This window comes from Lutra lutra, chromosome 2, assembly GCF_902655055.1.
Source record: "Lutra lutra chromosome 2, mLutLut1.2, whole genome shotgun sequence".
Lineage (NCBI taxonomy): Eukaryota > Metazoa > Chordata > Mammalia > Carnivora > Mustelidae > Lutra > Lutra lutra.
Window position 1 is genome coordinate 45,227,694 of NC_062279.1, and position 15,524 is coordinate 45,243,217.

The window sequence follows — 15,524 nt, forward strand, 5'->3', positions numbered from 1 at the left end:
ATAGTATTTTTTTCCCAGTGGGAATGTTAGGAGGCATTTTCCAAGAAAGGATTCTGGTTTTACTTCCTAAATGAGGTGGTCAGACATAGATTAGCTCATGATGTCATTTTTTAAAAGGCTTTTCTGAATGATGGATTATTTGCTTGTGCTGAGAGATTACTTGCTTTTTCTTGTTTTTGGTTAGGTTAAAGAAAATGGTGGAAATGTTATTTATTGGCAGAAATTAACAAGTCTTGTGATCAAGAAATTAACTTGTTAAAACTTTCTTATTGTAAATTGGAAGTCACCTTAAAAAAAACTGTTAAAATTAAATGATAACTTAATTGGCTTCCTGTGTCTTTATTTCCTTTATTTCCTGGTAGAGGCACTTATATTTGGCTCTTACCCATTTGATAATAATTCCAGAAATCAAGGGAAAGCCTGCTGTTTGATGTCTGGTCTGGTATTTGATAAAGGAATCTCATCACAACAAAAAAAGGCCTCTTTCCCTTACCTCTTCAGCTCTTTCTTTAGTTTTAAATAGGCTTTGGGGGCTGCAGTGTTGCCTCTCCCATACTGCCTTGTCCCACCCTCCTTCCCAGCACTCGGCCCACCACTAACTCCTGCTCAAGTCCCAGCTCCTGCTGTGCCTTCTCTAGCAGAGGCCACTACTTGTAGAAAAGGAAGAAAGACATCCCAGAAAACATATAGTCTTTATAAAAGATAAAGATAATTTTTATTGTAGTAATTTAATAACTCTGCTTATGATCCTAATAATAGACAGGCATGAGTTCCATCTTGGGAAAAGTAAAAGGAGCCAGAGAGACATTGAATGTGGAGCTGGACTAAAAAGAAAAGGAAGTGTAAGACCAGCCTTTTGATTCCTCCCCAAAGTAGAAATACCACGAGGCACTGTGCATTCACAAGGGAAAATAATTGGAGGATTGAGGGAAGGGGAAGCACCCAGGGCCCTTGGAGTGGATAACTGTATCCATGAAGGCATTTTACCAATTCAGGCAGGAATCCCTGGCAGGCCTGAGTAAGGCAACTGTACTGTAAGCACAGCACCATCAAGGGCCACAGTGCAGTTTACAGGCCAGAAAACAAGCCCAGGTTTCTAGTTTCAGATAAGCTGGGTATGCATTTTGGAATCTTTGTTTATCCAAATAGAGTCCTGACTTAGCAATGTCCTTATACCTCAGCTAAACCTTCAGTAAAATGAGGCAATGTTTGCCCTTATTTCCAGAGTTGTGAAAAAGGTTACTTAAAATCCTGGAAATTAAGAACTAAAATGCAAACTCCTGTTTACCTGCCACCACATGTAGATTGACTCCCTACCTTCTTGCCTGCTGTATGTAATCACATGGTCTTCCTGGGTTTTCTCTCATGACTTGCAGGTTTTAGAGAGAAACTAATCAATTTTGGTCCAGTAGATTAATAACGTAATGGTAAATTAGACAGTCTTTCTGATGTTGGTGCAGTTCAGGAGAAGGTTGGTCATAGACTTCAGGGAGTGGGAAGACAAGGTTATTCTTTGTTTGGAGGCCAGTGGACACTGTGAGGTCGGGCTCTGATCAACAAATCAACCCTCTTATCTTCCTTATCTCAGTTTACCTGCGCTAGGAAAGAAGGTTGATGCAGACCTAGTTTTCCAGCCCCTGCTCTGTGTGTCCTTCTTTGTGGCTGAGTTGACTTGGCTGGATTTTCCCTCTGAGGTCATCACTTACTTATTCTTCCCTCATAAAATCTGCTTTCTAAAGAGCTGATAGCCAGTTGCTCTTTCTTTCCTGAGAACTGAAAGAGGTTCATCCAGCTCAGTTCTTCTCAAAGACCCACCATGTGCCCATGAGGCTCGTTTGCTCACCCATAGAAGGAGATGGAACAGTTGCTGATGTGATGTCAGTGTCAAGGCTTCCTTGAAGATAGCCTAGACAGTTGGACAAAAGGCTGAGTTCTGTCGCAGCCTCTGGGGTTGGGATGTGACTGACTCCGAGAACCCGCATAGATGGTTCCTGTTAATATCACATGTGTGCTGTGGAGAGACTAGAGCAAGGTAGGCCTGAAAGCCTCTTTCTCCACTCCCATGAGGGTCCACCCACACCCTGGCCGCCAGGCACAGTCCGTATGTGACCTGTGGTGGATAGTTTTTCACTCCATTCCATCTGCTTGCTCAGTCCCCCTGGCAGAAAGAGAACACTCTTCTGAGAGCCAAATTAAAAACCTGCTCAAAGCCTAACTAAAGAATATGCCAGAGTTCATCCCTGTGGAGGAAAAGGGAAGGAATAGCAATGCCCTTTCTTTGCCTACTGTGGGAGGACTGAGGTGCAAGGCCAGGAAGCCACTCAGCTGCTCAGAGGCACATCTCAGAGTGTGACATTCAAATGCCAGACTCCCAGTACTAGATAAAGATACTGCTCCAGAAATTGAGAGTTCAGGTGTATGTCTTCTGGGGTCCCTGGCTTCCGTTTTTCCATTTGAGAAATAAAACTGAATTCTCTGCTCACTTACAATAAAAAGCCACTTAAGGGCTCTTTCCATTCATCCTTTTTCTTGGTGACAGAGGTTGGTTTTCAGAGTGACCTGTATTCCTGTATGAACAACCACCACCTTCTCCGGCTCCGTATGAAGAGCCACATCTCTTGGGAGTCTCTTGGCTAATATCCCCTGGGGTGGAGGGCATGGACAGATCTGTGTTGACATGAGTGCCACCTGGGGAGAATTTGCAGAACAAAAGGTGGCAGGCTTGAGGAGCAGGGGTGGGGGTGGGGGTGGGGCATACTGCTGACTGGGATCAGATAGCTAGGAAAAATAGAGCAGTTATGTAACTGTGTTTACTATGGCTCAGGTGACTCTGAGAAGGCAGAGGCAGCCCCCTGATGGAAGGCAGTGCCAGGGACAGGGAAAGAGTCACAGGGAAGGAGGTCCCTGTTAGATAAGGGAGTCACCAGAGCAGATAGTGCATTGGGATGAAAAGAATCTCTTTGGTTGACAACAGCCAGGTCACCTCAGACAGCCTCTCCCTAAACCATGCCAGCTGTCTGCGGGCTTAGGCCCACAGCAAGTAGAACTGAGGCTGGAGGGAGGAAGTGAGAAAGCAGATACCTGTTTCTTGGCTACATCTTTGGACTTTGCTACTTCCTCCTCCCTCCTTTAATCTCCCACTTTTCAAAGGAGGGATTCTTCTCCCCAAATATGTGCAGAAAGAGAGGAATCGACTAGTCAAGATTCCTTATGCTCTATGCTCCTACCAATCTCTCATCCTCTTTGCTATGAGGCCCAATGGCCACCAGGGAACAATAAGTATAGAGCAGCTCAGGAGAAAGGTTCAGGTCTCCAGTGGGGCCTACCCGCCACCTCCTACAGAGCTGTTTACTGGGTTCCCTATTCCCATAGAGATGAAACTGGTAGCCAGTCCCCAGCTCCTTGTCCCTGGCTGCTACCTTCCTTTGTGAGAACAGGAAGTGAGGACCTTTGTCAGCTCAGCTGCACCCTCTACATTAAATATTTATCTTGGAGTCCAGGTCAGAGCCCTAGAGAATAAGAGACGCTTGCTGCCTGTGAGAGAGGGTATGGCCAGGATTCCTGGAATTGGAAGATCTTCGGCTTCACCATCTTTGGAGAGCAAGGAAGAACATGAAAGAGATGTGGCCCTTCTTAGTCGCAAGGATTCTGACAGGTGGGGAAAAAACAGGGAAATGGGCACATATTTTAAGCCCTGAGGGAGGGAGTAGGATGGTGCCTAGGGTGGGTAGGTAAGTACCTAGCTTTAGGGGTAGGACAATGCATGGCTGCCCATCTTCAAGAAGTCCCAGAATGCCTACCCTCCTTTCTGCAGATGTCTTCTGTGGCCCGGGGCTACCCATTCCTCCCCACCCTTCAGCTTTCCTGGAGAATCATAGACTCTTGGAAGGGGCCTTAAAGGTGACCTCATTCAAGAACCTGTTCAGTGCGGTCAGTACTTTTTGATGCCCATGATCGGTAGGCTTGGAACCCCTATAATCCTCCTAGAAGTTCTTCCTTGGAAACCTTGGATCTTCTTCCAAGTATGCACCCAAGGGTCCCACTTCTACTAGTGCAGTCGGTCTGTTTCCACATGGCATCCCCGCAGACACTGGACGCTGGCCAGCATGCCTGTCTCTCTCAAGCTTCTGCACAACCTAAACATGCCTCCTTCCTCTTTCACATGTGATACCGTTTCAAGCTGGTTCACTGCACGGGGAGAGCTCTTTTAACTGAATTGAGAAAAGATAAAGCTAATAGCATCAATACTGGTGGAATTAAAAAAAATTTTTTTCATATTTTCTCCAGTCCCTGCCTTCTCCACTGTTGAGTTGAATGATGTGGTTGGAAAACACCCTAAAGTGCATGGTGGCCTCAGGATACCAGTTTTACACCAGTAGGCATGCAATAAATGTTTTCATATTTTTATAATTTATCACTGATCACTCCCCCAATGGATGTGAAATTGCCCAATTTGGTTGGTTTGGGTCTTGGGTGCCAGAACCAAGCCAAGGGCTAAGAAGTACTCCAGTTTTTCCATGAACAGTAAACATTCATTAAGCACCTTCACATTCTGTAACATGCTCCGAGCGGGCACAGACGCTTGGAGAAGGGAAAGACGGTATGGCCAGAGGGGTTGGGAGCCAATGGGCGCAGGCTCTTGGGACTGGTGTCAGAGCAGCGGGAACAGCGGAAAAGCAGCAAGATCAAAACAACTACGGTGTATGGGAACACCAAGACCCTGGTAACCCCATCCCCGCCAAAGGGACCCCGCCCTCATCCTCTTCAGAGGCACGGCACGCCCAGGGGGCCGCTCCCTAAGGCCGATTTCCTCCCCAGGCCGCCCTTGGCGGTGCGAGCACGTGTGTGAGCATCCGCCCATTGGCTGGTGTACGCGCATCTGTGTGCGTGTGTTTCTTTGCACACGCCCGGACGCGCGCTTACGAAAGCACAAAATCTCACCAAGTGGGGAAGGAGGCGTCGGGGCCTTAACTCGGTCCGCTAAGCCACTCCACTTGTTGGGGGGGGGGGGGGGGGCGGTGCTTATCTCGGCCCCAGCCTGTCTGCATCTCGGTCCTGTCTCCGAGGCTGCCAGCGCAGTATCAGTTGCTGGCTTGACCCGGGATCTTTAATCATTCCTGCCCTCTGTCCTGGCTCCGCCGTGCAGGGCTCCCTTCCCACACGCTGGAAATGTCACTGGAAACTCTGAGTGGCGCTCGCCACCCCATCCCCCCTAAACACACACACCCCCAGCCCGGACGCAGCCCTGCGGTGGTGGCCGGGGAAGGCAGCTGGGAAACCAGAGCGGGCTCCCCGGGGACCCTCGGCGGCCCCTCCCGGCGCCGCCCGCGGTCGGCCCGGCCCCCTGGACAGGGGGCCACTTCGTCCCCGCGGCGCGCCCCGACTGAGGGCACTCGCACGCCCCAGCCGGCTGGCCCGAGCCCCCGCCCCGCAGGCTGGAGAGGGAGTCTCCGGCCCCTTCACTCTGTCCGCGCGGCCCACAGCGTAGATTGGAAGGAGACAAACTGCGCCGCCCGCCCGCGCGCCTCTCGCAGTCCTCCCTCCCTGCGCGTGCCCTCGGCCCCGTCAATCCCACTCTTCCTCCTCCGGCTCTCTGCCTCGCGGAGCCCGTCCTGACCCGGTCACGAGGGCGAGCGGCACAGCCCGGACTTCTCCCTGCCCTCCCTTCTCGAGAGCCCGCCGCGGCTGCGCCAGGCGGGAGCCGGGCAGAGATGCTCCTGCCCTCCCTGGCGTCCTCAGTCGGGGCCATCTGCTTGCTGGGGAAGGTAGGTGCCGGGAAGGGGAGGGGGCAGAGAGGAGGCGGGGGCCGCGGGCGGGGAGGGACCCGTGCCCAACCCTCAGGGAAGACAAAGTGCCCCTCCCCCTGGGGTCCTCATCCCCAGCTCTGGGTTGGAAAGAGGTGAAGAAGTCCCCTCTCGATCTGGAAAAGGCGAAATTCGAGAAAACGTGGCTTTGTCCACGTGGTCTTGTAACTGGAAAATACCCGGAAAGTCTCCTAGGGCCAAGCCCCCGAGGTCAGGGCCATACTTGGAGGTGGAAAGGAGTCTGCCAACTACAAACAGCGGAGCCACTTCACATCTTCCAGCCCTTTGGGTGAAGGACTGCCAGAATTCTGGGAGGACCCCCGGAGACTTCCTGGCACCTGTCTGTCCTCTGCCAGATGCAGGACCAATGCCTCCATGCCCCCATTTCTCTGTGAGAAGTGGCTTTTAGTTTCTCCTGGCACAGCCACTGAGAGAAAAAGTCAGCCCACTCTGCCCCACGCACCCCTATGTCTGGAGTGTGCCTGCCACAGCCACCAGTGTTGGGGAGGGGTCACCAAGGATCAGTAACCCCTGTCCTGTCCTCCCCAGACTACTAGAGGGCAGTTTTCACTGAGCAGGAAAGGGTGGGAAGATGGGAGGAGAGGGAAGGCGGCTGGGGTCAGCTGATGGCTGGGACTGCTGGTGCTGACCTCGCAACTTGGCTTCAAGCAGTCAGCTGGGAAGGGAGGGGTTGCTGCTAGGAGCCAGGCAGCCCCAGGCCTCTGGATCTTCTGCTGTCCCCTGCCTCAATTTCCCCCTCAAGGGGAGGGAGAACAGCGGGGGAACAGGGGTGTGCCTACATGTTTTGCTTTTGGTCGGAGTCCTAATTGGATCCAGCTGGGGAGCTGCTCCTCCTCCAGCTCCAGCTCTCACTCCCCCCACAGCCAGGGAACGACATGGGAAAGCTATGTCCCCAGTAGGTCCTTCAGATGTCAGAAGAGATCCCCAGTCAGAACAGAGACAGGGACTGCCACCAGCCTTGTTCATACCGTCGGGCCCCCAAGGCCTGAGGAGGAACTGGGTGCAAGAGTAATCCCAGCCCCCTTTCAGAACTCCCAGCCCCGTGGTACTTCCCCAAGTCCCAATCAGAGCACTGCACTCCCATTTCCAGTGCACACAGACACAGCACCTCACCAGGCCCCCTGGGCCTTCCCGTGAGCCCCCACACCCCTCAGGCACACACAAGCCTAGCTCCGAACACAACGCCAGAAAGGGTCCGGCCCCAGCAGGGGAGGTTGGCTCAGCTCTGGTCCAGTCCAGCTGCACAGGTGGGGAGGCCCAGGCTCAGACAAGCCCTGTTGGACAGCCTGACCTCCTCCATCTCCCGGGTGCCTGGAGTAACTTTTGCATGGGACAGCAGGACCAGGCTGAGCAGGCGGGCATGGTGCTGCCAGGAAGACCCTCTGTCCGAAAAACCCTCTGGAAAATAGGAGCACCTGGCCGGCTCAGTTGGTGCGGTGTGCAACTCTTGATCTTGAGGTTGTGAGTTTAAGTCCCATGTTAGGTGTAGGGATTACTCAAAAAAACAAAACAAAACAAACCAGACTGGGGGTATAAAAGAAAGTGGCAGGGGGAGGGCACTCAGCAGCACCACGTCTCCACAAGCAAGTCCAGCTTGGCTCCTATCCACTGCTTTGCCTTCCATCCCACCCCCCACTGGCACCCTGAGCCCTCTGAGGCTTTAGTCCCAGGGAAGAAGGCAGAGGAAGGGAGCTGGTACTCCTTTGTGCTCAGAAGTAGTTCCTGCTGCCTGGAAATGCCTCCTCCACACTCCCCCTTCCATAACCTTGGCCCCGCTGGGCAGTAGGCGGGTTGCCTTGCTGTTGTTTTGGGGCCTCTCCCCCAGCCCAAGTAACCCCTTGTGCCTGCTGGCAAGCAGATGCTCACAGAGGGACTGGAGGAGTCAGGGAACTGAAACAAAGTCCTGAATGCCCAGGCCCTCCTCTGCCAGCTGCCCCAGTTCCCTCTGCCTTCCCTCTGGGGGAGCAGGCCACACTGTGCAGTGAGAGCCCCAGAGGGGCTGGCCAGCAGGCCCGTGTGCCCAAGTCTTTGTCCAGCAGGCCCACTCCTGGCCAGCCTCCCTCTTCCTAGCCTAGCTTCCCCCTCCCCCACTCCCACCCTGAGCTCCTGCCCAGGGCCTAACAAGCAGCCCATTGTGCCTCTGGGAGCCCGCACGGGCAGCCTACAGGCCAATGCCCACAGAGGCCTGTTTCCTGGGTCCTTGAGCAACCACCCAGCTGGCCGACCCCCTCCCACAGCTGTCCCCTCCTCCCCCCACCCCAAGGTTGAGCCCAGAGGGCACAGGGGGCCTGAGCCCAGCAGGGCTTTCCCTTCCTCCTTCCTTCCCCACAGAGGACACACAGAGGAGCAGCTGGCACACCCGGAGCCCTCCAACCTTGACCCAAGCATGCAGGCCCCACCCTGCAGCCTCCCCGCTGGGCTCAGCCTGGACGACTTCATCCCCAGCAATCTCCGGGCCCACAGAGGGTCATCCTCCCGGGGGGCACGGGTGAGTGAGACAGTGAGGAGAGGGTTCCTGTAGGGCCAGAGTTGATGGGGACCTCCTAGGACATGTGGGGGAGCAGGAGGATTAACGGGATGGAGGGAAGGGGCCGGAGATCGCTCTAGAGAGCCTTGTTGGCTATGTGCAAGGGGGTCAGGCTGGCCCTCCAGTCCTCACCATGGGGTAAACTGTGTCTGTGCTTCCCACCCTTCTTCGGAACCTTCGGGCCTGAGCTGCTGCTCCCGGCCCCTCCCCACAGGTGCCTGTGATCCGGAATGGTGGTTCCAACACCCTTAATTTCCAGTTTCATGACCCTGCGCCCAGGACCGTGTGCAATGGGCACTTCCCCCAGAGGAGAGATACTTCCCGGCACCCAGGTGGGTCTGCTCAGGAATACCTGCTCCAGGAGCCCTGTATTGGGGGTGGGGGATCAGAGGCTCCCAGGCCCTGCCATCTGGCACTACCCTGTGGGGAGGAGCATGGAGGGCTCTCAAGGTCCTGGGCCTCTGAGCTCATCTAGCTGCCCTTCTCTGTGTGAGCACTGATGGCCTGTGAGTGTGAAATCCACCGTGGGAGAGAGCAGGCTGACGCATCTCTCCCTCCCTACCACACGCCCCTTAGCACCCCCACCCCAACCCCCCCACCCCACCAAGGGAAGTAATTGTGCAGGGGACACAGCCTTGGGAGACAGTGGACAGGGGGCCAAACCCCACAAGTGGGTACTCAGCAGCCAAGCAGAAGATGGGAGAGGCAGCTCTGAGAGCCCATTAGCCCCTGGGCTCCTACAAGTCATCCCGGCCTGAGCCATGGGGTCAAGAAGATCCCAGGACCTCCTGGGTGCAGGTCTACCCCCGTGGGCCCCTTTCCTGAGGAGGGAGAGATCCTTTATTGTGCTTCCCACTGAGGCAGGCACTGTGTCAAGTAATTTATTCATTTAACAAATAATTGTGGAATGCTTAGAACATGTGGGACACTGAAAAGACACACTAAGCCTTCTGTCATTTAATCCCTTGATGTCCTGGAAAGGTAAGGTACCATTAGCAACCTCTTCCCAGTGAAGAACCTGAGTCTCAGAGATGCTCAGTCACAGAGTCTGAGCTGAGACTCAAACCCTGGTCCTTCCAGCCCTGATGCCCTTATGCTGCTACTCTGGTGACTTGGGGGCTAAAGGTTCTGAGGAAGCTGAAGACTCAGTTGCCATGTCTGGTGAAAGAGTGTCTGTCCAAGAGCCTTGTGACTATGTGTCAGGCACTGTGCTGGGCACGGTCACACACACTAGCTCTCTCTGGATGTTTGCCACGATTACCCTCGTGTTACAGAAGTAGAAACGGAGGCACCAAGTGGTTTCTTGCTGTGCCACAGGTCACAACACCAGCAGGTGGCAGAGCTGGCATCTGAATTCCTTGTCCCCATTTCAAGCCCAGCGCCTTTTCTGCCACACCCTTGCTGCCTTCCCAGCCAGGATGGTCCCCATCATTTTCTCTAAGTAAGGATTCCCACCCCTCATTCCGAAGGCTTTAAGGACAGCCCTCCGAAAAGATAGGGCGGACACGGGCACAGATTTCTCAAGGCAAAATCCATTTTCATTCACTTTAACTAAAAAATAAACAAAGGCCTCTGGTCCTGCAGGGGATGGGGAAGGCTGTAAAGTCTGTCTCAGCAAGTCAAACAAACAAGGAGATGTTGAAACTTTTGAACTCACAGGATCAATGTTCTGAAGGGCTAAGAGACAAACAAGTCCAGGTAGGGGCCCCTGCCCGGTGCTAATGCTCTGTTGCTCATTTCCCCCACAGACCCTGCTTGGTATCAGACCTGGCCCAGCCCTGGGAGCCGGCCCTCGGGGAGCCAGAAGACCCCTGCCTCCCAGCATGCCCAGAACTGGTCAGCCACATGGACCAAGGACAGCAAACGTCAGGACAAGCGCTGGGTCAAGTATGAGGGAATCGGGCCGGTGGACGAGAGCGGCATGCCTATCGCCCCCCGATCTGTGAGTCCTGGGCTGGGGGCCGCTGATGATGGGGCTCAGGGACCCATGCTGAGCTCCACTTCTGTGAATTAAAGTGGGAGCCACCAAGAGTGCACCAAACCATTTCGGAACCCCGAGGTTCCCCACGAGGGGCTTGGGGGTTGTCATCAGCCACAAAAATTACAGGCGCTCTTGTGGTCTGAGTTGCACAAGTGGTTTGTGGGGGGAAAGGAAGATCTAGAATGCTCCGTGGGGCAAAGACCCCCTCTGTTCCTAGCCCCAGGACCTGGCACAGCCACTGAGTGAATGGCTGGGTGGAGAGAGCTGGCAGAGTCCTGAGTGAGTCGCCCTCACACTGTGGCAGGCATGGAAGGATCCAGGGCCCAGGCTCTGAGCACCCTGCCCTTCTTCCACTCCCTATCTCAAGCCAGTCACCTGCCTTCAGTTCTGCATCTGAAACTCAAGTTGGCCACATACCTCTCAGGGCTGTTTCCGTCTCAGTGGGGCAGGAGCCGTGAAATGCCATTCTAACCCTATATTATCACATTTATTTTTCATTACATAGAAATACATGTTTGTGGGCACCTGGGTGGCTCAGTGGGTTGGGCTGCTGCCTTCAATTCAGGTCAGGATCCCAGAGTCCTGGGATCGAGTCCCGCGTCAGGCTCCCAGCTCCATGGGGTGTCTGCTTCTCATGCTTTCTCATGCTCTCTCTCTCAAATAAATAAATAAAATCTTTAAAAAAGAAGAAGAAGAAATACATGTTTGCTGTAGAAACATCAGAGATATAGGAAAGCAAAGAGAAAAAAAAAAAACAAAAACGAGAAACCACCCAAAATCTCAGAGCCTTGGCATGGATCATCACGGGGGATCCTTCTCTACACCTTATTCATATGTAATGTGCCGTATAAAGTTCCTTTATTAGATTTTTCACGACAGCCTGCCCACTTCAAGGGTGGCCAGAGAAAGTTTTTCCTCAGGAAGGAAAAACTTCTGTGGCTTCCTATGAAGAGGGTGGCCTGATTTTGTCTTTTCTGATCCCAGAGTGTTGATAGCCCCCGGGACTGGTACCGGAGAATGTTCCAGCAGATTCACCGGAAAATGCCAGGTGAGACATCCTTCGAGGGCCCTCTCTCTGCTGAGTGGGCTCCAGCCACCCACAGTGGGCTGTGGAACGGAGGGGCAGAAAAGGGAACTTCTGTGTACCCCAGGCTGTGTGGTGGGTCGTCCCTCATACAGGCCGAAGGGGAGGAGCCTCCAAACTCCTTTCTGTCCTTGGGAGGACAATGACTACACACTGTCCCTGGTCTCCTCGGAGAGTCCTGGGAAGTCATGCAGTCCCTCATTTGTTCAATCAGCCCCCTGACCAGACGTCTACTGAATACTTCCTGTGTGCCGAGCACTATTCTGGGTGCTGAAAATGAAAGAGGGAATAAAAAAGAATGTCCTTGCCCCAGTGAAGCTTAAGACAGAGAGAGAATAAACAGATATGTATTTAATATGGCAGCTGGTGGTAAGGGTAAGTGAGAAAAAGGAAAAGTCAGTACCCAGTGCAGTCAGGGAAGGCCCTGGTAGGTGGCATTTGAGCCGAGAGCGACAGCGGAGCCAAGGGAGGAGCCTGACCCGCAGTGGGAGCAGCAGACACCCAGAGGCCGAAGCAGACCTGGCTGGTCCTGGAGCAGCAAGGAGAGGCTGGACTGGAGTGAGGGGGGCACTGATGGGAGATGGAGTCAGAGTGATGAGATCTGGTCACAGAGGGCCTTTGGGGCCCTGATCAAGGCTTTGGCTTTTACTCTGCAAGAGCTGAGGAGTCAAGGAACAGTTGTGAATAGAGGAGTGTTATGCTCTGATGGCTCACTCTGGCTGCCAGCTCAGGGGGGAGACGAGGCAGTGAAGGACACAGCGGACCACTTAGGGGGCCCAGCTTTCATCCAAGCTAGAGGCCAGCAGTGTCTCAGACCGGGCAGCAGCAGCAGGCCTGGTGGGATTCTAGAGACAGTCATGAGAATTTATTGGTAGATTGAATGTGGCAAGAGTAAAAGACATCAAGGACGACTTAGAACCTGAGCCAGTCGACAGATGTTCCTTCCAAACTCAGAGAAGATGGAGGTTTTTGATGAGGTCCATCATCTAGTTGGTGATGTCAAGTAGGCAGTTAATATGCAAGTCTGTGGTTCAGGGCTGAGGCTTAAGCTGCAGGTGGAAACACAGGGGATTCACCCAAAAAGATTTTGATTGAAAGCTCCCCAACTAATTCTCATGCAAATCCTGCCATAGATGTTTTTTTTTTAAGCCAGAAGACTAGATAGGATCACCTGGAGAGACAGACAGAGGCCCAAGCACTGAACCCTGAGGCCCTTGGGTGTGTAGAGGTTTGAGAGACAAGCAGGGTCAGCAAGCCGACTAAGAGGGTACAGTGGAGAGGAAAACCAGAGTTGTCTTCCTGAAGCCCAGTGAAAAAGGAATTTCAAGTGTTGTCCATGTGACAGACGTTGCTGATGGGTCAAGTATTTTGGTTTGGTAACATGGAGGTCACTGGGGTCTTTCTTGAGGGCGGTTGGGGCAATCGTGGTGGGGCTGGAAATCTACTTACAGAGAAGGGGAATCGGAGACAGCGAATTAGTTACGGCTAACTGTTTGCGGCAAAGGAAGACAAAGCAGTCCAGGAGCTGGAGGTGTGGGATCTGGAGAGAGGCATTCTGGTCTGCCTTTAAGGCAAGTGCTCTTGTGGCACGTCTGCAAGCCAAGGGGACCAAGTCGGCTGGCGGGTCAGTCGCTTTTCCTAGGAGGCCCCAGAAAGTCATGAGCGCCATGAGGAGTGGGTCTGGGCAAAGGGGGTGCAGAAAGGGAAAGAGGGAGAAGAGGAAGTGGAATTTTCCCCAACCTGTCTTGGTGAGGGCAGGTTTACAAAGGTCAGGGAAAGGGTGTTGTGGGAACGCGGGGAGGGAGGAGCAGGAGGGTTTGGGCAAGTCCACTGCCTGGGTTGGCTCACTCAGGCCCTGAGTCTGCCAGAGGCATTTCAAACCCTCCAGAGAACTGCCCTCCTAATTCCTTCCCTCCCTCGGGACATTCTTCAGGCCCTGACTCAGCCCCTCAGCCCCTCAGCCCCTGCCCTAGGCAGGAGGACGGCTGGGAGCAGCTGAGGCAGCCTCTCGGGGCTCGCCATCCTCGCTTGCTACCCTACCCCTGATCTGGTCCTTTCTGCTCCCGCAGACCTGCAGCTGGACTGGACCTTTGAGGAATCACCCAAAGGTGAGAGGTGCGGGTGGCCCGCCCCAGCTCAGTGCCTGCATTTGCCCGTCTTGTAAACCATGCCTGGCTTTGAGGCTCCCCCGTTGGCTTAGTTCAACTTGAGAAGTTCATGTAGCCCATTTCCGGGGAGCTCCCCATTTCCTGGCAGGTGGCAATGAAGAGCCTCAGCTTCACTGTCCAGTGAGGATCTCCGCCCTGGCTGTGATTTCTCTGGGCTTCTGTCTCTTCATCTGTAAAATGGGGACACTACTTGCCCCACAGTTGTGAAGATATAGTGATGAGTGTAAAGCTCTTGGTGCAAGGCCCCCATTTAGTGGTCCAGAGTACCCCCAACCCTGTTCCCACAAGACACCCACAAGCATGTGTGGGAGTGGGTGCCGGAGTCTTCAGTGCTCACCCAGGTACCCCTAAGCCCAACTCTCACCTCCTCTGACCTGTCTTCTCCCACCTTCAGTGGCTTCCTCCTGTGCCGCCTCTACAGACTCAAGGCATCCAGGGCCCCAGCAAAGACCAGCTGCCAGGCCAGGCCAGGCCTCTTCTCTGAGTGGGTGAGCCATCCTGGGAAAAGGGTCCCAGGGCTGCGGTGGGGCACTGGCTTCCTGGCTAGGACTGGCGCCCCCTGGTGGTCACAGCCGGTACAGCCTCTCCCCCCCACCCCATATCACAGCTCTGCTCCTTCTTAGGGTCCCAACCATTCCAGATGCTTTCTTCTCCCTGCCCCGGGCCAAAGGGGAATGATGGGCAGGGGTGGACTTTGTACCCATTGCTGGTCAGGAATGCCTGTGCTGCTTTTGTGATTGGTGGCAGGAACTCATCACTCCAAAGATCCACAGGTCACAATGGGGTGGAGAGTGGGATAGCCTGAGGCTAGGTGTGGACCTGTGGCCATTCACTCCAAAGCCTGAGAGAAAACAAGGGGGGGGGGGGGAGGATCCTAACTTTCCTCGCAAGTGGGGGGAAGTGAGGATGAGAGAGGAACCCTTCCACATAAGTGAAGGATGTACTTCCTTTGCTCGGCCCAAACCACATAAGCCCAGCCCAGGCTGCCAGGCTCCTGGGGGGAAGTGGGAGGTGCTCAAACAGACCTTGAGAATCAGCAGCTTTGCCTCAAAGTGAAATCAATGAGTTTCTTATTCCTTTACAGGAAGGGGTTAACCTCACAGGCACGGCCATACCTGGCCTGTGGCTCTTGGCATCATCAATAAGGTAGAGGCTAAGAGCCCAAGATTTGAACCCAGGATTCGGATTCAAGCTGGGTTGCTGCCACTAGCCATGTGACTTTGAGAAACTTAACCAGTGCCAGCCATCTGCTGAGTGGGGACCACACGGTGGTTGTGAGGGTTTAGGCACATAGCAAGTCTTCACATGTGTTCTTCTTTTTTAAAGATTTTATTTATTTAAAAGAGAGAGACACAGAGAGAACGTGAGAGCATGAGTGGGGAGAGGAGCAGAGGGAGAGGGAGAAGCAGACTCCCCATTGAGCAAGGAGCAACATGGGGCTTGATCCCAGGATTCCAGGGTCATGACCTGAGCCAAAGGCAGACCCTTAACCCACTGAGCCACCCAGGTGCCCCTCCACAAATATTATTAATATACAGGCTCAGTTATGACTAGAGCCTCCCTAAATTACGAATGATGTATTCTATGGGACGCCTGGGTGGCTCAGTGGGTTGAGCCTGTGCCTTTGGCTTGGGTCATGATCTCAGGGTCCTGGGATTGAGCCCTGTGTCTGGCTCTCTGCTCAGCGGGGAGCCTACTTCCCCCTCTCTCTCTGCCTGCCTCTCTGCCTACTTGTGATCTCTCTCTTTCTCTGTCAAATAAATAACATCTTTTTAAAAAAAAAGGAATGATGTATTCTATTCTCATTATCAGTGGTATTACTAATATTATTATTCCTAAAATAAAGAATAGAGTCATAGTTACAACCAATAAATCCTGACTCTCCGGTCAGACATTCCATCCTTTGATAAGCTTGGTACAGTGGTGGAAACATTCAGAC

The 15,524-nt window shown here is 53.5% G+C and overlaps 1 protein-coding gene across 4 annotated transcripts in view; it reads left to right on the top strand.

The window, feature by feature from the left end:
* Positions 1 to 15,524, top strand: part of SORBS3 (sorbin and SH3 domain containing 3) — a 30,149-nt gene that overhangs the window by 2,939 nt on the left and 11,686 nt on the right. The window contains exons 2-8 of one of the 4 annotated variants that reach the window (XM_047717324.1): positions 3,501 to 3,655; positions 8,157 to 8,313; positions 8,567 to 8,684; positions 10,101 to 10,294; positions 11,318 to 11,381; positions 13,487 to 13,525; positions 13,980 to 14,073. In XM_047717324.1, coding sequence (XP_047573280.1) covers positions 3,549 to 3,655; positions 8,157 to 8,313; positions 8,567 to 8,684; positions 10,101 to 10,294; positions 11,318 to 11,381; positions 13,487 to 13,525; positions 13,980 to 14,073 — 773 coding nt within the window. In that variant the 5' untranslated portion in view covers positions 3,501 to 3,548. Of the gene's footprint in view, positions 1 to 3,500; positions 3,656 to 5,200; positions 5,766 to 8,156; positions 8,314 to 8,566; positions 8,685 to 10,100; positions 10,295 to 11,317; positions 11,382 to 13,486; positions 13,526 to 13,979; positions 14,074 to 15,524 lie in introns of those variants that run through there. The other 3 variants (XM_047717326.1, XM_047717327.1, XM_047717328.1) reach the window with 3 other exon arrangements.